The 26,573-nt window shown below is 55.9% G+C and overlaps 2 protein-coding genes across 2 annotated transcripts in view; both read left to right on the top strand.

Annotated features, from left to right (window-relative positions):
* The window catches only part of LOC133345441 (uncharacterized), a 33,070-nt gene extending 17,279 nt beyond the window's left edge, over positions 1–15,791 (top strand). Inside the window, exons 2-3 of the mRNA XM_061556173.1 lie at positions 11,830–12,050; positions 15,181–15,791. Of these exons, the coding sequence (XP_061412157.1) occupies positions 11,966–12,050; positions 15,181–15,551 (456 nt within the window). The 5' untranslated portion in view covers positions 11,830–11,965 and the 3' untranslated portion in view covers positions 15,552–15,791. The remainder of the gene's footprint in view (positions 1–11,829; positions 12,051–15,180) is intronic.
* An 85-nt stretch (positions 15,792–15,876) lies between these two features.
* Positions 15,877–25,975, top strand: LOC133345702 (uncharacterized). Its single transcript, XM_061556680.1, has 7 exons — positions 15,877–15,946; positions 16,795–16,894; positions 18,038–18,215; positions 19,921–20,141; positions 21,585–22,279; positions 24,614–24,750; positions 25,198–25,975. The coding sequence occupies exons 1-7, from the start codon at positions 15,877–15,879 to the stop codon at positions 25,375–25,377; spliced, it is 1,581 nt and encodes a 526-aa protein (XP_061412664.1). The 3' UTR covers positions 25,378–25,975.
* The last annotated feature ends 598 nt before the right edge of the window (positions 25,976–26,573 follow it).

Raw genomic sequence — 26,573 nt, 5'->3', positions numbered from 1 at the left:
TGCCCCGCCTGGGTCTCTGCGTGCCCGCCTGGGTCTCTGCGTGCCCGCCTGGGTCTCTGCGTGCCCGCCTGGGTCTCTGCGTGCCCGCCTGGGTCTCTGCGTGCCCGCGTGGGTCTCTGTGCCCGCGTGTTAACACGGCCATCTTCGAGTGCGCCCGACACCAGAGCCGCTTTCAGCGATACAACTCCGGACCGGGTTTCGCCCGGATGGGTCTCATCAGCAGAGCCGCCGGGCCTGTGAAACGAACGCCGCGGGGGTTGCCACGCGCCACTGGCGAGACCACTCCGACGTGTCCCTCGCTCAGCGAGCCGCGAGCAGCGAGGGCTGTCGTCGTTGTTGTATTGAACACCGGCGTCTCGGTGAATGTTGAGGAACGTCGCGAGTTCAAATCCCGATAGGAGTGTGGGGGTTGACTACGTCCATCATCCCTCTGGCTTGGGGTCGATAAAACGAGTACCACTTTGTGGGGATAAGATCAACAGTGGTTGTAGTATAGACTGGTTGACTTTGTGAATTAATTGCTATATATATATAAATAATATAAATAAATGATTGGGGTCGATTCGCGACTCCGCTCTGAGAGTCTATGCGCTTGATGGGGCGATAAGGGGCGGGGGGCGACCCCCCGCCCCCCCTCCTCACCCCTCCCCCCGGGCCACCCCTCCCATCACCCCCTCCCCCCTTCCCCCCTCACCCCCTCCCCCCGGGCCACCCCCTCCCCCCGGGCCAGCCCCCTCACCCCCTCCCCCCGGGCCACCCCTCCCTCACCCCCTCCCCCCGGGCCACCCCTCCCCTCAGTGAAATTCTCGTGAGAAACTCCGCGCGTCGCACAATGAGTCCCGCGTGGAGTGAACATATCGGGCTGGGAAGGGAGGGGGCCCGGAGACGGGTCACGTGGGACCCCCCCCCCCTCCTGCTGCTGCTGCTGCTGCCCGTGTGTCATCCTGGGGAGCAGCGCCACGGCCACGTGCAGCGACACGGCCACGTGCAGCGACACGGCCACGTGCAGCGACACGTGCAGCGCCACGGCCACGTGCAGCGACACGGACGATGCCGTGAATACATCGATAGTCTCCCACCCGCCTCTCTCCACATCCCATCAGCCCCACGCACTGCCTCTTGGGAGTCCGTCATTTCAAGCAGCATTGGTTCTGCGCAAGCAACATTGTGGGCCCCGTTTCGACACTAAGTGTTCCATCAGCACAGGAAAGCTGTGAAGAAGGTACATTTCCGACACGTCGACCAATAACTTATTTTTCTTTTAATGCCACAGTGATGTTGGTGGGTCGGTTGCGCATAGGAGTCAAACTCAGCTGGGACCAATGCTGACGAACTGCCCGATGCTTCGAGGCAAGGACTGGTCTCAACATGCAGTGTCTCATCAGCAGACTGAGACTTATATAATAGGCGACGTTTCTGGCAATGGTCCTCTTCACAGCAATAAGGGAGGCAACTAAATACCTCTCACAGCAAACAGAGAGGTCACTCCATCTCTCCGGCCCCCTCTATGTGCTGTGAAGAAGGACTGTTGCCTGAAACGTCGCCTATTGTTTAGAGTACTCGTTCCCTTGAAGGCGACGCGCGCGCTGTGCTGTTGACGAATGTCTCCGGGGGTGGAGGTCAGCCCCCCCCACCCCCCCGTGAGTTAATTGCCGTCGTCGTTGTTTCATCTTTAATTTGTGAGCGCGTCCGAGTGACGCTGCCAGCGAGCTCACTGGCCGGTGGAGAGGCGAAGTCGCGCGCTCGTGGGACGGCGGCGTCCGTCTGGCGCGTCGTGCTGGGGACGACGGTGATGGTGGTGGTGATGGTGGTGATGGTGGTGGTGATGGTGGTGATGGTGGTGATGGTGGTGGTGGTGATGGTGGTGGTGGTGATGGTGGTGGTGATGGTGGTGGTGGTGGTGATGGTGGTGGTGATGATGGTGGTGGTGATGGTGATGATGGTGGTGGTGGTGATGGTGGTGGTGGTGATGGTGGTGATGGTGGTGGTGATGGTGGTGATGGTGGTGGTGGTGATGACGATGATGGTGGTGGTGATGGTGGTGGTGATGGTGGTGGTGGTGATGACGATGATGGTGGTGGTGATGGTGGTGGTGGTGATGACGATGATGGTGGTGGTGATGGTGGTGGTGGTGATGGTGGTGATGGTGGTGATGGTGGTGGTGATGGTGGTGGTGATGACGATGATGGTGGTGGTGATGGTGGTGGTGATGACGATGATGGTGGTGGTGGTGGTCGTGTGTGTTGTCCTTTCTCCGCACCTCCCATTAGCACGGTTGACCACGTACGGTGCGAAAGAAGTTCAACGCGCGCGCGGGTTGGTGGCGTGGTCAGTGGCGGGGCAGGGGCGGCCTTGAAACATCTGGGCTAGGGGGGGGGGCTAGGGGGGGGGGGCTAGGGGGGAGGACTGTGAGGGGGCTGGCGGGGGGGGGCTAGGGGGGCTGGGGGGTGTGAGGGGGCTGGCGGGGGGTGGGGCTAGGAGGGGCTGGGGGGGGGGCATTTTGGCGACGGGGAGTCGGGGTCCGGGCGATGCATCACCGCGGAGTCTGTTTCACATCAACCAGACACGACCCCTCCCCTTGACCCCCCCCCCCCACACCACCAACCTCCCCCTCCCCTTGACCCCCCCCCCACACCACCAACCTCCCCCTCCCCCTTGACCCCCCCCCCCACACCACCACCTCCCCTCCCCTTGACCCCCCCCCCCCACACCACCAACCTCCCCCTCCCTTGACCCCCCCCCCCCACACCACCAACCTCCCCCTCCCCTTGACCCCCCCCCACACCACCAACCTCCCCCTCCCCTTGACCCCCCCCCCACACCACCAACCTCCCCCTCCCCTTGACCCCCCCCCCCACACCACCAACCTCCCCCTCCCCTTGACCCCCCCCCCCCACACCACCAACCTCCCCCTCCCCTTGACCCCCCCCCCCCACACCACCAACCTCCCCCTCCCCTTGACCCCCCCCCCACACCACCAACCTCCCCCTCCCCTTGACCACCCCCCCACACCACCAACCTCCCCCTCCCCCTTGACCCCCCCCCACCACCAACCTCCCCCTCCCCTTGACCCCCCCCCCCACACCACCAACCTCCCCCTCCCCTTGACCCCCCCCCACACCACCAACCTCCCCCTCCCCTTGACCCCCCCCCCACACCACCAACCTCCCCCTCCCCTTGACCCCCCCCACCCACCAACCTCCCCCTCCCCTTGACCCCCCCCACACCACCAACCTCCCCCCCCCACACCACCAACCTCCCCCTCCCCTTGACCCCCCCCCCACACCACCAACCTCCCCTCCCCTTGACCCCCCCCCACACCACCAACCTCCCCCTCCCCTTGACCCCCCCCCACAACCACCAACCTCCCCTCCCCTTGACCCCCCCCCCACACCACCAACCTCCCCCTCCCCTTGACCCCCCCCCCACACCACCAACCTCCCCCTCCCCTTGACCCCCCCCACACCACCAACCTCCCCCTCCCCTTGACCCTTAACTCCTCCTCCTCTGACCCCTCCCCCCCGGGCCCGGATGTCTCTCGTCAGCACCATCATCAACATCATAAGCAGCAGCAGCATCATCGTCAGCACCATCATCAGCAGTATCCCTCCTGTCCGTCCGCCTTTGTCTCCCCCCCCTCTCTCTCTGTGTATACGCGCCAGTAGCACGTGACCAAAGTGTCGCGCTTCGAGGCTTTTGTGGTGGTGGTGATGATGGTGGTGGTGATGGTAACGATAATGATGGTGGTGATGGTGGTGGTGTAGATGATGATAGTGGTAATAGTGATGATGGTGGTGATTGTGGTGATGGTGGTGGTAGTAATGATGATGGTGATAATGACGATGGTAATGATGGTGGTGATTGTGGTGATGGTGGTGATGATGATGATGGTATAAATGATGGTGTTGATGATGGTAGTGATGTCATCTCTCCTCGTCTCATCTCGCTGACCCCTCTCGTCTCTGTTTGTCTTTCCTCTCGTTTCCCGTTATAAAAATACTAACTCATAATACTAACTCATAATACTAACTAATAATACTAACGAATAATACTAACTCATAATACTAACTCATAATACTAACTAATACTAACTCATAATACGAACACAAATCTTCCGTCTCACTCCCTCCCCGTCACCTTTGTCTGCTCTCTCTCCCTCTCCCCTCCACTCTCCCCACTCTCCCCTCTCCCCTCCACTCTCCCCACTCTCTCCCCTCCACTCTCCCCTCCACTCTCCCCACTCTCTCCCCACTCTCTCCCCTCTCCCCTCCACTATCCCCACTCTCTCCACTCTCTCCACTCTCCCCACTCTCTCCACTCTCCCCTCCACTCTCCCCTCCACTATCCCCACTCTCCCCACTCTCTCCCTCTCCCCTCCGCTCTCCCCTCCGCTCTCCCCACTCTCCACCCTCTCCCTATGTCCCTTTCCCCTATCTCTCTCTCGCTACTCTCGCCTCTCCTCTTCCTCTCTCTCTTTCTCCCTCCCTACTCTCTCCTCTTGACTCACTCTCTCGTAACTCTCTCCTCTCTCTTTACTCTCTCCCCTTTACTTTCTCTCTCTCTTGTAACTCTCCCTCCCTGCCCCCCCCCCTCTCTCTCTGCCCCTCTTCCCCCCACTTCTCTCTCCCATCGTGTTTCTGTTCCCGCTCTCCACCCCTCTTCTCTCTCTGTCAGCTCCCTCCCGGGCGTGGTGTGCACAAGAGAGAGAGAGAGAAAAAGAGGTTTACATAAAGCAAAGCATAAAAAAAATGATGAACGAAGCAAAGTGCCGACTACACCGAGCATCTTCTTGTTTCCTCTGATCGTAAAAAAAGAGAGTGTGTGAGAGTGAGTGTGTGTGTGTATGTGATTGTGGCAAAAACAACCCCCTACCTCCTCGTGGTGCCGGACGGCAACGCTGGGGTGGGTAGTGCAGGGGGGGAGGGCCAATTTAAATTGGCCTTTCCCTTCATGGCGTGTGTAACCACCACAGCGGCCCAATGGGGGCTCTGGACGGGTGCGAGGGGCTGGTAACCCCTCCACCTTCAATCAACTACCACTAAACTACGATGCAAAAAACGTATTAAGCTTGTGCCAGAGGCCCCGGGGAGACAGGCATCTATGACGTCTCCTGGCCAAACCCCATTTGGCGGAGCCATGAGACTGAATCATTACCCACGGGGCTCCTCCAGAAACAACAAAAAGCCACTTCGGATGACCACGTGGAATGTTCGAACGCTCATTGCGGAGAAGAGGCTGCCACTCCTCTGTCGGGAGCTGGATCAGTACCGCCTGGATCTCTGTGGTATTCAGGAGGTCCGGTGGACCGGCTCTGGCTCCTGCCACCATGAGGGGTGGACAGTCCTCTACTCGGGGAAGGAGACTGCCAAACAACGGGGAGTGGCTCTTCTTCTGAACAAAAGAATGAATTGGGCATGGGAAAGTGGCGGTGAGGTGTGGGAAGCTGTAAGCCCAAGGCTACTTTGGGCTCGCCTTACCATCAACCAGAGGCGAGGAGTGGTGGTCGTGGTTACTTATGCCCCCACCGAAGACGAACATCCGTGGAGGGATGCACGCAAGGCCAATGAGTCAGATGCCTTCTATGACTTCCTGTCACAGGTGCAAGCTAAAGTGGCCACTCGGGACAGAGTCATCTTGTTGGGTGACTTCAATGCCCCCGAGTTGGTCACGATGCTCGCCCCTGGTCTGGAGTGATTGGAAGACATGGGCCAGATCAGCTCAATAACAATGGTAGGAGGCTGCTAGATTTTTGTGCAGCCCATGGGCTTGTAATTACCAACACGCTGTTCCAACATCATGGATGCATGCCGGGTCCAAGCAAGAACATCGACTGGACTACATCGTTACGGAACAGTGGATGCGGGCCCATGTCCTTGACATCAGGACCTACCGTGGAGCTGATCTGCCCACTGACCATCGCTTTGTAATCTGTAAGATGCGCCTGCCATTCTTCCACTCCGGTGGTGGGTGTACACCCAGGACCCCATTCAAACCCATAGCGGCATGGTCTCAGCTCGCTGATGAAGTTGCAAGCGAGAATTTCATCACTGCTTGCGGCTGGGGTTGGCATCGTCCCCCACTCCTCCTGATGTCGAGGGGAAATTGGCGAGGTTTAGGACTGTGGCTCATGCAGCTGCAATGGCTGCTTTGGGTACACGGTTCAGACCTCCCCAGAAACCCTGGCTGACGGAGGAGGTGTGTCAGGCTGGCTGAGAAAATGCGACAGGCCCACTCTCGTCGGCTACAGCATCCCACCTCAGAGAATGAGGAGACTTACCGCAGCCTTCGCTCGGAGGTTCAGTGAGCCGTGAGGCGCTGCAATGATGGTTGGTGGTCGCGGGTTGCTGAAGAGATGGAGTCTGCCTCAATGGCCCATGATCACAAAGCATTATTTAATTCCATCAAAAAAGTAACTTGCAGCACCACACCTATTACCATCATTAGGGGAAGGAACGGTGATCGAATCTCCGACACCTAGGAACAGGTTTGCAGATTTGCTGAGCATTTCTGTGAAGCCCTGGGCGAGGGGAAATTCCTCAACCTGGAAAACATCGTGGGACAAAGTGGGGATGACCATGCTGAGGCTGCGGTGCCTCAAATATTGGAAGAAGAAGTCACCCCCTGTGAGTGGCTGGCTGAGGTGTCAACTGTTGAGGAAGTACTGAAGGCGATCCGGAGTCTGAGACCAGGAAAGGCACCGGGCAGAGATGATCTCCCAAGCGAAATGCTGAGGGAGGGTGGCGTTGGTGCACAGACTACCCTATTTGAAATCATAACAACAGGCTGGACCACTGGACAGGTTCTGCAGGATTGGAAGGATGCCCTGGTGGCCCCCCTCTTTAAGAAGGGGGACCGCACAGACTGCAATAACTACAGGGGCATCTCACTCCTCAGTGTGCCAGGAAAGGTCCTGGCAAGGATTATTCAACATCGCCTTGCTCGGCACGCTGAGGAGAGGCTTGCGGTGCCCCAATGTGGTTTCGGGAAAGGGCGGTCCTGCACAGATGCCATATTTTCTGTCTGTCTGCTACAGCAGAGGTGTAGGGAATTCCTACAAGACCTACATATCTGCTTTATTGACCTGGTCAAGGCCTATGATACCATCAGTAGGCCTGGGCTCTGGGTTGTTCTTCGTGCTTTCGGAGTCCCTGACCCGCTGCTCACGATCATTAAGGACCTTCATGATGGTGAGCGGGCCCGGGTAAAACTACGTGGCCGGGAGTCGGATCCATTCCCTGTTCACTTTGGGGTGCGACAGGGATGTCCTCTGGCTCCCACATTTTCTAACATCTATTTCGACCACGTAGTTCGTGAAGCCTTCAATAGCTCTTCTTGGTTCTTTCGGTAAAGTCACGTAGAAGGGAAGTAATAAAATAATAAAAAGAAAAAATCATAAAACAATTCTCACGACGTTTCGGCCACAACGCAAGCAGCCGTCCTCAGGTGAAAACCAGGTCCGTCGAGGCGACAGAGTCTGAATGAAACAGCACACGAGCTTGGAGCATATATATAAGCTGGGCGCATTGACAAAGGAATTTGCATATCAAAAGGAATTTAGCATATTTATGGGAAATGCAGGAATGTGATTAGTACTGCATATGCATGTGCATTATGCAGGATTAACAGCATCAAAGGGAGCTGCAGTTACTGCTGCTGCTGCAGTTGCTGCTGCTGCAGTTTCTGCTGCTGCTGCAGTTGCTGCTGCTGCAGTTGCTGCTGCTGCTGCAGTTGCTGCTGCAGTTGCTGCTGCTGCTGCACTTGCTGCTGCTGCTGCAGTTGCTGCCTTATCCATTTTAATATAACACTATGTATTATTCTACCCACCAAAATGGATAAGGCAGCAACTGCAGCAGCAGCAGCAAGTGCAGCAGCAGCAGCAACTGCAGCAGCAACTGCAGCAGCAGCAGCAACTGCAGCAGCAGCAGCAACTGCAGCAGCAGCAGCAACTGCAGCAGCAGCAGCAACTGCAGCAGCAGCAGCAACTGCAGCAGCAGCAACTGCAGCAGCAGCAGTAACTGCAGCTCCCTTTGATGCTGTTAATCCTGCATAATGCACATGCATATGCAGTACTAATCACATTCCTGCATTTCCCATAAATATGCTAAATTCCTTTTGATATGCAAGCTCGTGTGCTGTTTCATTCAGACTCTGTCGCCTCGACGGACCTGGTTTTCACCTGAGGACGGCTGCTTGCGTTGTGGCCGAAACGTCGTGAGAATTGTTTTATTATTTTTTATTATTTTTTATTTTTATTATTTTATTACTTCCCTTCTACGTGACTTTACCGAAAGAACCAAGAAGATTAATCCCTGCAGTCACGAAAGCTTTAAATCGAAACCTTCAATAGCTGTACTGGAGAAATTTCCATCTACCGTGTTTCAGGTCTGCTTTATGTTCACGGATGCAGTCCCAGATTTGTCGTTTGGTTTCTCCAATGTAACTGCTAACACAGAGGCAACTTAGTTTGTAGACGTCAGGGTACTGTATGTCTGGAACCACATCTTTTACAGACAGGACCAGATCACGGTTCCAAAGAACACAGGATGAGATGTTACTATCCTTTGTGCAAGCACTTCCAAGAGATTTCATGAACAGTGAGCCTGGTGAAATTTGGGGAGCGCATCGTCAGTAGTGACCCTTTGGTTCCTAGGGTGTTTCGGCCTTTCATACTATACACCCTCCCCAAAGGCGGCCAGCGACAGGGTGATCAATCCTACGCTTGCGTCCCATTCCCAATTAGTCATAGGAGTTGCCTTGTTGTTGGTAGCCAACATCCCATGGGACTATGCATGGCAGGGGCGTCCTCCTCCCTGAGTCAAGCATTGTTGACTGCATACCTCCTGGCCCTCTCACTTTGGGGCCCAGCTGGGGTCTTTCCTCTTCATCCAGAGCTACTGACTGCTGCCTTCTGCCGCCTCCGATACAGCTTTGATTGCCGAACGCTGGCTCTGGCCCTTAATTCCCAGGTCTCTAAGCAGTCTGGTTGTAGATGTTGCCACAAAACCTCTGCAGCCCACCTCCACTGGTCGGACTTCTGTGTTCCAGCCATGATGCCGTGCTTCGGCAGCTAGATCGGCATAGCGCAGATGTTTTCGCTCATAAGCCTCATCTACTGAGTCCTCCCAGGGTACTGTGAACTCAATGATGAAGACCTTCTTGAGCGAACGGGACCAGAGCACCATGTCAGGTCTTAGGGTGGTGGTTGCGATCTCCGGAGGAAACACAAGTTGCCGGCCAATGTCAGCTAGCATTTTCCAGTCGCGGGCCAAGCGCAGCTGGTCTCGCTCTATTGGTGTAGAGCCGCTCTTCGGTGGTTTAGCCCCTTCGCGGACAAAGGTCGTCCGTAAGGGGTGTGATGCTGCTGGGGGTGGTAGGGAGTTGGTGGCAGCTCGCTTGTCCTCCAGGGCGGACGCAAGGTTTTTAAGGACTTGGTTGTGACGCCAAGTGTAGCGTCCTTGGGTGAGGCTTGTTTTACACCCTGTGAGAATGTGCCTGAGGTTGGCTGGCATGGAACAGAGGGCACAGTCCGGATCTTCACCATACCATTGGTGAAGATTAACTGGTGTTAAAAGGATGTCATATGTTGCTCTGATGGAAAAGCTCAACCGCCTCGCTTCCATGGCCCACAGATCCTTCCAGCTGATCTTCCTCTTCTCCACACTGTCCCATCGAGTCCACTGTCCTTGTTTGGCAAGAGAGACTGCCTTGGCCCTCCTTGCAGCCTCCTCCTGATGGCGTACTTCCTGCACTACCATCTTCCGCCGCTCTGGTGCAGTGGCCTTACTCCAAGCAGCACGGCTAGTTAGCCCAAGGCCTCCTCTCCCTTGCTGAACATGACCCACAATGTCAGCATGTCTGAGGGCTGCTGTTGCCTCCTGGACTGCTTTTCCTGGCCTCCATTTGCGCCCAGTTGCCAAGGTCGGCGCGTTGTTGCTCACCACTGGGTCTCGAGATTCATTCAGTGTCATCTGGAGCCTGGTTTTTGCACACTTGAATTCCTCGGTAAGACTGGTGAGGGGCAGCTTGAGGACACCATCTCCATAGAGGCCTATGTACTGTGTTGGAGCAGACCTGGATCTTGTGTTTATTCAGGATTTTGGAGATCTTTTTTGTGATCCCCGCAATGTAGGGTAAGGTGATGGTTTTGAATGGCTCCACAAGAGGATTCTTCTTGATGGTTGGAGTGATGGCTTTGTTGTTGTCTCCATGCGCGTCTCTGTGTCGTAGTAGTGAGTCTCTGTGTAGTGGTGGTGGTGAGTCTCTGTGTAGTGGTGGTGGTGAGTCTCTGTCTAGTGGTGGTAGTGAGTCTCTGTGTAGTGGTGGTGGTGAGTCTCTGTGTAGTGGTGGTGGTGAGTCTCTGTGTAGTGGTGGTGGTGAGTCTCTGTGTAGTGGTGGTGGTGAGTCTCTGTGTAGTGGTGGTGGTGAGTCTCTGTCTAGTGGTGGTGGTGAGTCTCTGTGTAGTGGTGGTGGTGAGTCTCTGTGTAGTGGTGGTGGTGAGTCTCTGTGTAGTGGTGGTGGTGAGTATCTGTGTAGTGGTGGTGGTGAGTCTCTGTGTAGTGGTGGTGGTGAGTCTCTGTGTAGTGGTGGTGGTGAGTCTCTGTGTAGTGGTGGTGGTGAGTCTCTGTGTAGTGGTGGTGGTGAGTCTCTGTGTAGTGGTGGTGGTGAGTCTCTGTGTAGTGGTGGTGAGTCTCTGTCTAGTGGTGGTGGTGAGTCTCTGTGTAGTGGTGGTGGTGAGTCTCTGTGTAGTGGTGGTGGTGAGTCTCTGTGTAGTGGTGGTGGTGAGTCTCTGTGTAGTGGTGGTGGTGAGTCTCTGTCTAGTGGTGGTGGTGAGTCTCTGTGTAGTGGTGGTGGTGAGTCTCTGTATAGTGGTGGTGGTGAGTCTCTGTGTAGTGGTGGTGGTGAGTCTCTGTGTAGTGGTGGTGGTGAGTCTCTGTCTAGTGGTGGTGGTGAGTCTCTGTGTAGTGGTGGTGGTGAGTCTCTGTGTAGTGGTGGTGGTGAGTCTCTGTGTAGTGGTGGTGGTGAGTCTCTGTGTAGTGGTGGTGGTGAGTCTCTGTCTAGTGGTGGTGGTGAGTCTCTGTGTAGTGGTGGTGGTGAGTCTCTGTATAGTGGTGGTGGTGAGTCTCTGTGTAGTGGTGGTGGTGAGTCTCTGTGTAGTGGTGGTGGTGAGTCTCTGTGTAGTGGTGGTGGTGAGTCTCTGTGTAGTGGTGGTGGTGAGTATCTGTGTAGTGGTGGTGGTGAGTCTCTGTGTAGTGGTGGTGGTGAGTCTCTGTGTAGTGGTGGTGGTGAGTCTCTGTGTAGTGGTGGTGGTGAGTCTCTGTGTAGTGGTGGTGGTGAGTCTCTGTGTAGTGGTAGTGGTGGTGGTGAGTCTCTGTGTAGTGGTGGTGAGTCTCTGTCTAGTGGTGGTGGTGAGTCTCTGTGTAGTGGTGGTGGTGAGTCTCTGTGTAGTGGTGGTGGTGAGTCTCTGTGTAGTGGTGGTGGTGAGTCTCTGTGTAGTGGTGGTGGTGAGTCTCTGTCTAGTGGTGGTGGTGAGTCTCTGTGTAGTGGTGGTGGTGAGTCTCTGTATAGTGGTGGTGGTGAGTCTCTGTGTAGTGGTGGTGGTGAGTCTCTGTGTAGTGGTGGTGGTGAGTCTCTGTGTAGTGGTGGTGGTGAGTCTCTGTGTAGTGGTGGTGGTGAGTCTCTGTGTAGTGGTGGTGGTGAGTCTCTGTGTAGTGGTGGTGGTGAGTCTCTGTGTAGTGGTGGTGGTGAGTCTCTGTGTAGTGGTGACCTCTGGGCCAGCGCCTTTATTTATTTATTTCCTTATTCGCTCTCGGCCTGGGACCGGTTCGGCAGGTGAGGCGGTGACGTCACCGCGGTGCCCAGGTGAGGCCTCGTGGCGGGGTGAGGCTCGAGTCCGAGGAGTCGAGGCAGCAGAGAGCCGCGCAGGGCCCCAGCCGCTCCTCCCCGCCTCGCCAGCTCGATTACGACGATGATGGCGGCGATGGTGAAGGTGGTGATGGTGATCAAGGTGGTGATGGTGGTGGTGATGGTGGTGGTGTGTGCGACAGGCGCAGGTGAGTCGGGGGGACTTGCCCCACCCACACAGGCAGACACATACAGTGCACACATACACAGGTACACGCACATACAGTACATACACACATACACAAACAGCACATACACGCATACACAGGTACACACACATACAGTACATACACAGGTACACACACATACAGTACATATACACATACACAGGTACACATACAGCACATACACACATACACAGGTACACACACATATAGTACATACATACACATACACAGGTACACACACATACAGTATATACACACATACAGATACAGTACATACACACATGCAGTGCATACACACATACAGTACATACACATACACAGATACACATACAGTATATACACACATACACAAGTACACACACGTACAGTACATACACACATACACACACATACACAGGTACACACACATACACAGGTACACACACATACAGTGCACACAACAACAACCGCCATTCGCCACTAAGTGACGTCACCACGACGCTTATGCCAGGCCAAGTGCACACATACACAGGTACACATACAGTACATACACACATACACAGGTACACGCATACAGTACACATACACAGGTACAAACACATACAGTACATACACACATACAGTACATACACATACACAGGTACACACACATACAGTACATACACACATACACAGGTACACATACAGTACATACACACATACACAGGTACACACATACAGTACATACACATATACACAGGTACACATACAGTACATACATACACACATACAGTAGATACACACACATACAGCACATACACAGGTACACACACCCAGCCAACGCAGCCTTGCCTGCCGGAGGAGCTCACCGATGGGACTTTGCCCAGATATTTCAAGGATTTGTGAGCTCCTCACACAATCCAGCCTGGTTAAACCCAGGATGGATCGTAGGCAGGACAGCCTAAATGTTTCTAACCGGCGAAGATGCTCCACTAGGGGGGTCCACGTTTCGCAAGCGTAGAGAAGGGAGGGAATGACCGTGGACGAGAAGACCTGAAGCTTCGTGCGGAGCGACGAGACCAGGTAGCTTCCACACAGCCGTCACGCAACCGATGAAAATATATTGCCGCTCGACTGATTCGGAGTGAGACCTCTGCTGATTAGACTGGAGCCGGTCATAACACACTGCCCAGGTATGGGAAACTCTCCACTCTCTCCACTATTGCCCCATCACCGATTGGGAGTTGTGGGGGTGGATTGTCGGATGGTATAAAATACCCAGGCAGGTGCTTCGTTTTGGTGGGGCTGATGGTAAGGCCCCACCTCTTAGTGGCACGCTCCAGTCTCAGCAGCAGCGTCTCCAACTCCTCCTCTGAATGAGCAGCTATTACCAAATCATCGTCATACATAACGTGGTTGACCAATAGGGAGCCATCCCTTGATCGCACCCGGGAATCGATCAGCCTCCCATTATATCTATACCAAATGGAAATTCCCCCGGTACAGCTATTGAAGGCCTCACGAACTACGTTGTCAAAATAGATGTTAAATAATGTGGGAGCCAGAGGGCATCCCTGTCGCACCCCAAGGTGTAATACTCCCGGCCACGTAGTTTTACCCGGGCCCGCTCAGCATCATGAAGGTCCTTAATGATCATGAGCAGAGGGTTAAGGACTCCGAAAGCACAACACAAAGACAAACACAGGTGCACACACAAAGATACACACACACACATACAGTACAAAGACAAAGATCCCCCCCATAGCCTTAACAGACTGTTGGGGCAAGTGCCGTTAGCGAGTAGCACCTATAAATGCGGGGTCAGCACCACGCCCTACCGCCTTTGTCTCCCCAATGGCGATATTTACACACTGCACCAGGTACACACACAGGTACACGTACAGATGCACACATAGGTACACAGCTACACACACAAGTACACAGATACACAGCTAGACATATACACAGGTACACACACAGGTGTACAGCTACACAGGTGTACAGCTACACAGGTAGACAGGCACACAAGTAGACACAGGGAGACGCGGCGCAATACGCGTGACGTGAGTCCCAGCGCTCACACCGCTGGGCAGGGGGGCGGTGTTCTGCCCCCCCCCCCCCGTGTCGCTGATTAAACCTCTCAAACCACAAAGCAAACACGACGACATCTCATAAACAACGCGTTGTCTAAATAATGTCGTGAACCAAAACGATTATCTCTGTCCAGAAACTCTGCTCCAGTCGGCCGCAGCTCGCGCCGCGTGTTAAATGAACAACACCGCGACCCCCCCAACCTGCCCCCCCCAACCTGCCCCCCCCGTGAGTGACCGAGAGAGTTCCTCGCCTCTCACGGAGCTGTCGTACAGCCGCCCCGCCCCCCGAGACGTCCGTGATTGATTGCTGTTTGTGCTGCACCGTGTTTGCTTCTCGCTGCCATCGCGTGTTCTCTTAATTGTATCTGCCCCTCCCCTCGTCTCCCTATTCTCTCTTCGTGCCCCCCTCTCCTTCCGACTGAACTCTCTCTAGGTCCCACCTGCCCCCCCAAACACCCCCCCCCCCCCGCAGGTGACGTTGTTTAATTGCGTGGCAGTGAGTGACTGCGTCACCCGCGCCTCATCCATCACTGCCGTCTCTGTGATGAGTGGCCCGCGACCCGTGGTGGTGGTGGTGATGATGGTGGTGGTCGTTTCATTCTTGCGTATGGCAGCAGTTAGCGCGCTGCACTACGTACCCCGGGCCAGCCGAGTTCGATTCCCGCTCACGGCCAACACCAGTGACGATTATCTGAATCTACCCTAGGTCGACTCAACCTCAAATGAGTACCCGGTGCGGTGTGTAATCGCCACGGTTATGCGTTGTCGTGTTCGCTAACAGCACTTGCCTCAACAGTCTGTTCAGGCTATAAGGGGAGGAGTGTCTTTGTAGTGTGTGTGTGATTGTGATGGCATCACACACATCACTCTTAGTTTCGTAACACCGCACCGTGCACGTCTCCGTTTACACGCCTCCCCCGTGCCCCCCAAGGTTTATAATCCCAGCAACACGATTCTTAACAATCGCCTCTGACCCCCCGCCCCCGCCCCCCCGGGAGTGGGGGCAGCTCCCCCGTGAGACTCAACCATTGCCTGCCGCCCCCCTTCTCCTCGCGGTGCAGGAACGAGCGGGGGAGACGCGGGGACAGCGAGACCCCAGGGGGTCACGGGAGGAGTGGTCACGGGGCCCGGAGGTGGAGGAGGGGTCACGGGGCCCGGAGTTGGAGGAGGGGTCACGGGAGGAGGGGTCACGGGAGGAGGGGTCACGGGAGGAGGGATCACGGGAGGAGGGGTCATGGGAGGAGGGGTCACGGGCCCCGTGACCGCCGCCCGCCGCGTGAGGCTGGTGGGCGCAGGGGGACCCTGTGAGGGTCTGGTGCAGATGCGGCACGGGGAGCGGTGGGACGCGGTGAGACCCCGACACTCACCCCGACATTGGACCAGCCTTGATCCCAACACTGGCCCCCACCTTTACCCCAAACATCAACTTTGACCTCAATTTAATCCTAACACTGACCGCCATCTCTAACTTTTACCAAGATGTTGATCCCAGAATTGCCCCTGAACCTGACCTCAACAGCAAACAACATCCCAGTCCGGACGCCAACCCTGATGTAAGTGTATACGAGTAAGTGGACAGGTGAGTGAGTGAGTGAGTATACAGGTGAGTGAGTGTACAGGTGAGTGAGTGTACAGGTGAGTGTACAGGTGAGTGTACAGGTGAGCGTGTATCTCCACAGCTCTGTGTGAGTGGATGGAACGCGTCGGGGCGCCTCGCGGAGGAGCTGTGCCAGGGGGCGGGGTGCGGCCCCCCCAAGATGGACGCGGGGTTCCTGAGCCCCCAGCTCTACGGGGGGGACCTCCTCTACCCCAGCGTGCGCTGCCTCGGTGGGTCCCTCCCTCCCTCTCTCCTCCCTCCCTCTCACCTCCCTCCCTCTCACCTCCCTCCCACCTCCCTCCCACCTCCCTCGCTCCCACCTCCCTCCCACCTCCCTCCCACTCCTCAATCTCCCATCGCTTCTTCCTGCCCCACATATCCACACACTCAGCTCTTTCTCTTTCCCCCTTACTCATGCGAAGACAAAGATCCCCCGTATCGCCTTAACAGACTGTTGGGGCAAGTGCTGTTCGCGAGTAGCACCTATGAACAACAACAACCGCTATTTGCCAACTAAGTGCCAGGCTCAGTGCAACTTGAGGCCACGTGAAGTGTGGAAGGCTCTCTGGCAGTTCACGGAACAGACCCAGGTGCCATGGGCTGACCGAGTTGACTCGCAGATCCACCACCTGTGCCAGCTTTCTGCACGTTAGCCACCCGGCACTCGACTCATTGTGAGCGGAGAGCTGGGCACACACTCTCTCACTCTCACACTCTCACTCTCTCACACTCTCTCTCTCTCACTCTCACACTCTCTCTCTCACTCTCACACACTCTCTCTCACACTCTCTCTCACTCTCACACACTCTCACTCTCACACTCTCACACTCTCACTCTCTCACACTCTCTCACACTCTCACACAGTCTTACACACTCATCTCACACACTCTCACTCTCACACACTCTCAGCTACGCTCTCTCTCACTCTCACATACACTCTCTCTCTCACTCACACTCTCTCTCACTCTCGCGCACACTCTCTCTCACACACTCTCAGTCACTCTCACACTCTCTCTCTCTCGGCCCTCACTCTGAGCCTCACTCACACTCGCTCTGTGCTCCCCTCTACTCCACCCAGGGGAGTTCGTGTCCCGGTGCGCCGCGTGTCCCGTGCTGCGCTGCTCGTGGGAGAGCGCGGCGACCCTGGGGATGCGAACCCGACCCGGCCACTACCACCGGTAAACAACAACAACAACAACGGTGTCTGTATGACGCCCCGAATGTGTGTTGTCTAATCCACGTGGTGCGCTGTCTCTCCAGGCACGAGGGCACACCTCGCTATGCTTCGTTGCACGCTCGTCACATTTTGTTCCACATTTATATCACGTCAACAACAACAACAACCAGGATAGTCACAACGACTACTCGCTCACCTATCCAGCCAGCCACCCACCTCACCCCATCAATCACGCACCTCGTCGTTCGCTCACCCCATTACTCGCTCACCCCATCACTCACTCACCCCACCACTCACTCACCCATCACTCACTCACCCCATCACTCACTCACCCCATCACTCACTCACCCCATCACTCGCTCACCCATCACTCACTAAGACAGTGGTACTAATAACGGCTCTAGTTACAACAACTACCACCATAACAACAACGCTCATAACAACCACTCACCCACACACTCATCACGAACCCTCACCACCACTCGCTACATCACTCGCTCACCCATTCACTCCACGACTCGCTTATCTACCCACCTCGGTGTGTCTGTGTGTGCGTGTGTCTGTGTGTGCGTGTGTCTGTGTGCGTGTCTGTGTGTGTGTGTCTGTGTGCTGTGTGTCTGTGTGCGCGTGTGTCTGTGTGTGTGTCTGTGTCTGTGTGTGTATCTGTGTGCGTGTGTCTGTGTGTCTGTGTGTGTGCGCGTGTGTGTGAGTGTGGGGAGAGGTAGTGTAGCGGTTAGCGCGCTGTGCTATGAACTCGGCGACACGATTTCGATTCCCGCTCACGGCCAACACCAGTGACGATTATCTGAGCCGGTCCCGGGCCTCCCCTAGGTCGACTCAGCCTCAAATTAGTACCTGGTGCGGTATGTAAACATTGCCACTAGGGAGACAAAGGCGGTCGGGTGTGGTGCTGGCAACCACCCCCTCGGGTGAGTGGGGGTGCGTGAGGTGATTCCCATTATTTAAAAATTGAGTCATAATCATCAGTTGGTCTATCATGATCTCAGCAATCACTATCGTCATCCTAAAGATAATCATCACGTCAATCATCATCAGCTCATCTCGTCGTGGTAGTCGCGTGTGGTAACGCACTGCCGCTCCCCGCACACATTCGACATTCTCCTGCACGGTACCCGTGCCGCAGCCTGCGTGCCCGCTACAAGAGGCATGACCCCCCTTCTCCCCCAGATGAGGTCACGTGGCCCCGGGTGCGGGTGTTGGGAGGGTGGGGCCCGTGCCAGGGCCACTTGGAAGCGCTGCATGCTGGGAGCTGGAGGGGAGTGTGCGCCCAGGGGCTGGACGCCTCGCTCACCTGCGCACAGGTGAGGGAGGCACTCCCCCCCCCTCCCACAGGTGAGGGAGGCACTCCCCCCTCCCCCCCTCCCACAGGTGAGGGAGGCATTCACCCCCCCCCCCCTCTCCCACAGGTTCGATTCCAGACTCGGGAGCACCTTTCTGCATGGCATATTTCTGAGAAGCATTTGTACGAGTTTGAGTGAGTGAGAGTGGTTGAGTGCGAGTGGGTGAGTGAGAGTGGGTGAGTGAGGGTGGGTGAGTGAGAGTGGGTGAGTGAGGGTGGGTGAGTGAGGGTGGGTGAGTGAGAGTGGGTGAGTGAGGGTGGGTGAGTGAGGGTGGGTGAGTGAGGGTGGGCGAGTGAGGGTGAGTCAGAGTGGGTGAGTGAGAGTGGTTGAGTGAGGGTGGGTGAGTGAGGGTGGGTGAGTGAGGGTGGGTGAGTGAGGGTGGGTGAGTGAGGGTGGGTGAGTGAGGGTGGGTGAGTGAGGGTGGGTGAGTGAGGGTGGGTGAGTGAGGGTGGGTGAGTGAGGGTGGGTGAGTGAGGGTGAGTGAGAGTGAGTGAGCGAGCGAGTGTGAGGTGCGTGTATCTGTGGAGTCTGTCTGGTTTCCCCCTGTTCTGCATGGGGTTCTGCAGTTTACTCCTCCCATAGACACAACAAACCACACACACACAGTGACGTTGGTATTGATCCTAAGCATCCCAATGCTGAGCAATTACCTGGGAATCGCTCAACGTGGATCACACAGCAGCGACATCGCCCCCTACTGCGGTGGCGAGATGTTAACTACCTCGCCTGGTATTCAGGATACGTGGGTTCGATCCCGACCCTGACGGCTATGGTATATTTACGCGATCCAACCCCAAAAAACAGTTTTATGGATGATATTGGTCCTGAAAGCCTACGTGTTAAACTGTATATTTGGATATTCGTTGGGTCTTTCGTTAAAGTCACGTAGATAGGTTCAAATTAATAAAAATAAACATTTTATTTTTTACCGAAAGACCCAAAACATATCCAAATTAATACAAATTAAATAACATTTTATTTTTATTAATTTGAACCTTTCTACGTAACTTTACCGAAAGACCCAAATAATATTAATTCCTGCAGTCACGAAAGCTTTAAGTCAAGATGTATTTTTGGAGTTGCATATGCTGCTCGCGGTCACGTGGATTTTTCTCCAGGTCCTCCGGGTTTTCCCTCCACATTTAGAAACGCGCGTTTTGAGTATTTGGCTGCAATACATTTCCACGTGATAAGCCACTTCGTTGAGCTATCATTTGTGGCCCGGTCGCTTTAGAAAACAGCTCTACAGTAGCTCAGCGCGCCTCACCTGGTAAAATAAAAAATAGTTTCATTAAAATAGTTTCATTGAAATATTTTAGGACCCTCCCAACATCACCTTAATTTTGAAATTCGGTGTCACAGTGTGGACCCACATCTCACACAGGCCAGGGGTCTTCGCCTATACTCTTCTGGAAGTTCACCAGCAATAGCTCAAGCAAAGCTCGACTCTGCTGATGAGACGTTGAAAGTTGAAACCGGTGCAGAGTTCTGATTGCGTTGAACCACTGCTGCTGTGAGCACTCATGGGAGGAGGGAGGCCATACGGCTGATGGGATGTGTTAAAATAAAAGGACTGCGTTGTGTGGAGCGCCAAAGACGGGCAGGAAGAGTTTGTGATTCCACGAGTCGACCCCCTCCCTGCTGCTCGTGTGATCCTCGACCCCAGCTGCAGTGTCCCACGGACGAGGTGAAGGTCACGGAGAGGGAGTTCGACCCCGCGGCCCTTGACCCCGACCCCTACCGCTGGGTGGCTCAGGCACCCTGCACGGGGGAGCGGGGGGAGCGCGGGGAGCAGGCCACCCACAGGTGCAGGGACCTCCTCGCGTGGGGCGATGTCTCCACGTGTCCTGGGAACCGCAGCGCCTTCATCTCGTGCCGTGAGAGGAGGTGAGGGCGGTGGGGTGATGACGGTGCTGACGATCAGCTGTTAGCGCGCTGCGCGACGAACCTGGCAACCTTGGTCTGCTTCCCGCTCACGGTCAACACCAATGACGATTATTATCTTAGCCGTTCCTGGGCTTCCCCTAAGTAGACTCAGCCTCAGATGATACTTGGTGCGGTGGGTAATCATCGCCACAAAGGAGACAAAGGCGGCCGGGCGTGGTGCTGGCCAACTACCACCTCGTGATCTTTGGTGTCGATCATGATATTGAGGTTGAAAATGATGGTACCGTTGATCTACTGATGATTAATCGATGAGGATGATGCTGTTGTCGTGTTTCTGCTGCTGCTGTTGATGAGACTTGCTGATTATGATGAGGATAATCATGCTAGTGCTGCTGCTACTTTTATTGTTGCTGATGGTGATGCTGGCGAGGGTGATTAATTCACTGTGCTTGACCCTCCTCCTCACTCCCTCCCTCTCCTCCTCCTCCCTCTCCTCCTCCTCCCTCCCTCTTCTCCTCCTCCTCCCTCCCTCTCCTCCTCCTGCCTCCTCCTCCTCCTCCCTCTCCTCCTCCTCCCTCCTCTCCTCCTCCTCCCTCTCCTCCTCCTCCCTCCTCTCCTCCCTCTCCTTCTCCTCCCTCCTCTCCTCCCTCTCCTCCTCCTCCCCCTCCTCCTCCTCCCTCCTCTCCTCCTCCTCCCTCCTTTTCCTCCTCCTCCCTCCCTCTCCTCCTCCCTCTCCTTCTCCTCCCTCCTCTCCTCCCTCTCCTCCCCATCCCCCCCCTCCTCCTCCCTCTTTTTCCTCCTCCTCCTCACTCCCTCTCCTCCTCCTCACTCCTTCTCCTCCTCCTCACTCCCTCTCCTCCTCCTCCCTCCTCTCCTCCTCCTCCCTCTCCTCCTCCTCCAACTTCCTCCTCCCTCCTCTCCTCCTCCCTCCTTTCCTCCTCCTCCTCCTCACTCCCTCTCCTCCTCCTCCTCACTCCCTCTCCTCCTCCTCACTCCTTCTCCTCTCCTCTTCCTCCTCACTCCCTCTCCTCCTCCCTCTCCTCCTCCCTCTCCTCCTCCCTCTCCTCCTCCTCACTCCCTCTCCTCCTCCTCCCTCCTTCTCCTCCTCTTCCTCACTCCCTCTTCTCCTCCTCCCTCCCTCTCCTCCTCCCTCTCCTCCTCCCTCTCCTCCTCCCTCTCCTCCTCCCTCTCCTCCTCCTCACTCCCTCTCCTCCTCCTCCCTCCTTCTCCTCCTCTTCCTCACTCCCTCTTCTCCTCCTCCCTCCCTCTCCTCCTCCCTCTCCTCCTCCCTCTCCTCCTCCCTCTCCTCCTCCCTCTCCTCCTCCTCACTCCCTCTCCTCCTCCTCCCTCCTTCTCCTCCTCTTCCTCACTCCCTCTTCTCCTCCTCCCTCCCTCTCCTCCTCCCTCCCTCCCTCCCTCTCCTCCTCCCTCCTCTCCTGCCAGTGGTCCCATGCTGGCAGTCAGCTGGCTCATCGTGAGCACAGCCATTGTGAGTCTGCTCGCCCTACTCGCCCTGCGGCTCGTGGAGTGGCGCCCTGGCCTCCTCTCCTCCGTCAAGGGGGGCCTCTCCGCCACCCGCGACCGCCTTTGTCTCTCCCGCTCCCGGCCCAGAGACCGCTACTCGCACCCCAATCCCGCGAGGTGGCGCGGCTCGCTCGATTACGAGGCCCCTGGCGGAGCTCACAGCGGGACCCACGGTGGAGCTCACAGCGAGACCCACGGTGGAGCTCACAGCGAGGCTCACGATGGAGCTCACAGCAGGACCCACGGTGGAGCTCAAAGCGAGGCTCACGGTGGAGCTCACAGCGGGACCCACGGTGAGGCTGAATGGGAGACCCAAGGAGGTGCTCACATTGGGGCCCACGGTGGAGCTCACAGCGGGACCCATGGTGGAGCTCACAGCGGGACCCAAGGAGGCGCTCACATTGGGGCCCATGGCAAGGCTCAATGGGAGGCCCACGGTGCAGCTGAGAGTGGGCCCCAAGGTGGAGCTCACAGTGGGGTCCCTGGTGGAGCGGCTCCTGGTGGAGGGGCCCCTGGTGGAGGGAGCCCGAGCCGAGTCGACCGCTACAGCGTGACCCCCGTGGAGGAGAAGGAGCGACTCGACTCCGGGTCCTCGATGCTCTGCGACCTCGCAGGTAGCGGGGATCTCCTTCACTGATTAATTCATTCATTCATGTATTCATTCACCCTCTCCTGAACTATCCTTGCTCCTCCCTCGTCCTGTGACCTGTGCACCCGGCGGTTGGGCCGAACTCTGCCACTGCGGAGGTCAGTGGGGAAGCTGCATTCACCCTTTCACTCGCAGGTTAACTCATTCGTACTCATTCACTTACTCGTTCACTCCCATTCGTTCAATCAATAATTTGTGCATTCCATTCAACGTTTATTTGCTAATGCCGTTACATAAATACATCGCTCTACATTCGTGTATTCGTTCGTTCAGTTTAAGATACTCTTTAGTTCGTTATTTCATTCACGCATTAAATTTCAACATTCAATCAATTTCTTCGTTTATTCATTCCTTAAGCAATTGTTTCATTCATTAACTCGTTCACAATTCCATTAAGTCACGTTTCACTATTTAATCCGTCAATGCAAGTCTCGCACAAATCAGTCATTCAATTATCACTCCTCTTCGCAGCACCCAGCATTGCTTAGAGGGGAAGTTATGTAGTGTGTGTAGTGTGTGTTACTGTGTGTGTATGTAGTGTGTATTACTGTGTGTGTTACTGTGTGTGTGTAGTGTGTGTTACTGTGTGTGTGTAGTGTGTGTGTGTGGTAGTGTAGCGGTTAGCGCGCTGCGCTATGAACCTGGCGACCCGGGTTCGATTCCCGCTCACGGCTAACACCAGTGACGATTATCTGAACCGGTCCTGGGCCTCCCCTAGGTCGACTCAGCCTTAAATGAGTACCTGGTGCGGTGTGTAAACATCGCCACTAGGGAGACAAAGGCGGTCGGGCGTGGTGCTGGCCACCCACCCCCTCGTGTACCGTTCCGGCCTTCATAGGTGCTCGCTAACAGCACTTGCCCCTACAGTCTGTTCAGGCTATACGGGGGATCTTTGTAGTGTGTGTGTGTGTGGTGTGTGTTACTGTGTGTAGTGTGTGTTCGATTCCCGCTCACGGCCAACACCAGTGACGATTATCTGAACCGGTTCTGGGCCTCCCCTAGGTGGACTCAGCCTCAAATGAGTACCTGATGCGTTGTGTAAACATCACCACTAGGGAGACAAAGGTGGTCGGGCGTGGTGCTAGCCACCCACCCCCTCGTGTACCGTTGCGGCCCTCATAGGTGCTCGCTAACAGCACTTGCCCCTCCAGTCTGTTAAGGCTATATGGGGGATCTTTGTCTTTTTGTAGTGTGTATAGTGTGTGTAGTGTAGTGTGTAGTGTGTTAGAGTGTAGTGTGTGTAGTGTAGTGTGTATAGTGTGTGTTGAACTGCTTTCTCACCATACCTAGAAAACCGGGCTCATCGGAGGTGGAGGTGCGGGGGAAGAAAGTTCTTTGATCACCCCCCTCCTCCTCCCTCCCCCTCCTCCCCCCTCCCCCTCCTCCCCCATCCTCCCTCCCCCCTCCTCCCCATCCTCCCTCCCCCTCCTCCCACATCCTCCCTCCCCCCTCCTCCCACATCCTCCCTCCCCCATCCTCCCTCGCCGGCTCCTCCCTCCCCCCCTCGTCCCACATCCTCCCTCCCCTATCCCCCTCCCTCCTCGAACCCCCCTCCCTTGACCCCCTCCCTCTCCCACTCCCTCTCCTCACGAATGCTGTCGCCAATAAACTGCAACTTGGATCACGACCTGTGAGATCTTCACTCAAAACTGCTCTCGAGGAGTTGTACACCCCGAGCTGCCACTGCTATTCAGAATGGCCTGACATCAAATGTATCGTTCCGGATGACCGCTGCAAAGTATGATCAAGAGTTTTGATTATCGTGTGCTGATCTTTAAAGGTGCATTGCAATTTTTGATTCTGCTACTGATACACCTGCTGTTATGGAGTGACTCATGCAGCCAGATACGGCTGCAAAGTTTGGTCGTACATGTTATGGATATCGTTTATTGTTAAATTTGAATCACAGTTCCTATGATCACAGATACATTGTTTTATAGCTTTATTTTGGTGATTTTGAAAACGTTTTGGTTTAGCCATGTTTATTTGTTGTATTACAGAGTTAGCCTGATAACTTTAATCTACATTGTCTTATGGTTGTTATTGTTTGACTTGCATCCCACTGGGGTTTTTGCACACATCGTTGAAATATGGTGTTTATTCTGGAAGACTGCTGGTTTTTCCTGGATTTTTCTGTTGCGTGTAGTCACTTTAAGATGTTTCTTGTTCATGTTTTTGTTTTGTTGCGGTTGCACCCGAGTCAAGAGCCGCATAGCTCACATGGTTATACCTCCTAACACATGAAATGAAAAAAGAAACGTCCCTCGCCCCTCCCCGCCCCGCCCCGCGTGTCCCCCAGAGCTGAACGGGCTTCTCTCGACCCACGGCTACCGGCTGGACAACTCCCTCACCCCGCCCCCCGGCTACCTGCAGGCGCTGCGCACCCTCACCAGGCCTCACCCCCCGGGGCTCACCCCGCCGCCCTCCTATCTACAGGTGAGGCAGCCGCACTTTCTCCTCGTCCTCATCAGCGGCTCGGGGAGTTAGGCGAAAGCCGGTGAACGTGTCCACAAGGACAATGCGTACACATCATTATTGTTTCCAGACGGCTTTGTGTGCATGTTTGACCACGAGCATGGTGTGTGGTGATGCCTTGTCGTGGTGATGCCTTGTCGTGGTGATTATTGGCGTGTCTGCTTGGTGTTTGAACATCTTAACCACATCCTGTAGTCTTGCCGTAAAGGCTATGAAGCCGATTATAACTTGTTATCATCATCTTGACAGGACCGGTTATCGCTTTCGATAGTCAGAGAGTGGCCGCGTGAACGCCCCGCGCGCCGTGCACGTGCTGAGGTGGTGTCCAGGCGTCGTTTCACAGCCGGGAGAGTCTCGCTCAGTCGTCTCGCTCAGTCATCTCGCTCTCTCCCTCTGTCCCTGGGCCAGGCGCTGCGCATCCTCTCCCGCCCCATGCTGGTCCCCCTCGCCATGCACGACCCCGACCAGCGGCAGGACGAGGAGGAGGAGGAGGAGGAGGCCGAGGGGGGCAACGACGAGGGGCAGGGGTTGCTGGCTCGCCCCGTGATCGTGCACTCCGCTCAGCCCGGCAGGGAGTCGCTCCTGTAGCTGCGCGCGGCCGCCCTCTGTCTCGTAACTCCAAATCACTCAATCCCCACGACATGAACGGCCGCCATTCGCCACTCGGTGACGACGACGTCACCACGGCGCTTGTGCCAGGCTCTGTGCACTCACACTCACATACAGCAGCATCGCCCCCCCCCCCCCGCCTGCTGTGAAAGCAGCGCAGGCTTGTGCCTCGCGTGAAACACAGCGGCGCCTTCCTGCGCTACGATCGCCTTGCTGCGCTACGATCGCCTTGCTGCGCTACGATCGCCTTGCTGCGCTGCGATCGCCTTGCTGCGCTGCGATCGCCTTGCTGCGCTGCGATCGCCTTGCTGCGCTGCGATCGCCTTGCTGCGCTGCGATCGCCTTGCTGCGCTACGATCGCCTTGCTGCGCTACGATCGCCTTGCTGCGCTACGATCGCCTTGCTGCGCTACGATCGCCTTGCTGCGCTACGATCGCCTTGCTGCGCTACGATCGCCTTGCTGCGCTGCGATCGCCTTGCTGCGCTGCGATCGCCTTGCTGCGCTACGATCGCCGCGCGCTTTGACAACGATAACTCCCCCGTAGCCAATAAACTCAATTGTTCATCTCTAACGGAAGAGTCCGAAAAGGTGATGGCGGTGGTGATGCGAATGGGGAGCAGTGGCACAGTGGTTAGCGCGCTGCGCTACGAACGCGACCCGAGTTGGATTCCCGCTCCCTGTCAACACCAATGACGAGTTATCTGAACCGGTCTTGGATCTCCCCTAGGTCGACTCAGCCTCAATTATGTACCTGGTGCGGTGTGTAAACAGTCGCCACTAGAGAGACAAAGGCGGCCGGGCGTGGTGCTGGCCACCCACCTCCTCGTTTCCCTGCAAGGGTGCTGCTCGCAAGCAGCACTTGCCCCAACAGTCTGTTTAAGGTTACACGGGGGATCTTTGTCTTGAGCTGCTGCTTTCAAAGATGCATGACCGGCGGCTCAGCTGTGGCTCGGGCTCGGCTCGGGCTGGCAGAAGGAAGGGAGCGATGGCGAGGCGGGGTAGCACCACTGCCATTGCCCGTGATGCCCTCTTGACTCTGTGTGTGTGCTCGTTAAACAGCACTTGCCCCAACATATTAAAGGCTATACGGGGGGGGGGGGGGGTCTCTCTATTTGAACCAAGGTCATCAAGCGGACTCGGTGTGTGCTGCATCAATGGGTGAATCAGGCGACAG

This window comes from Lethenteron reissneri, chromosome 22 (assembly GCF_015708825.2).
Source record: "Lethenteron reissneri isolate LAM-NWPU_2019-01 chromosome 22, ASM1570882v1, whole genome shotgun sequence".
Classification (NCBI taxonomy): Eukaryota; Metazoa; Chordata; class Hyperoartia; order Petromyzontiformes; family Petromyzontidae; genus Lethenteron; species Lethenteron reissneri.
This window is presented reverse-complemented; position numbering and strand designations above follow the sequence as displayed.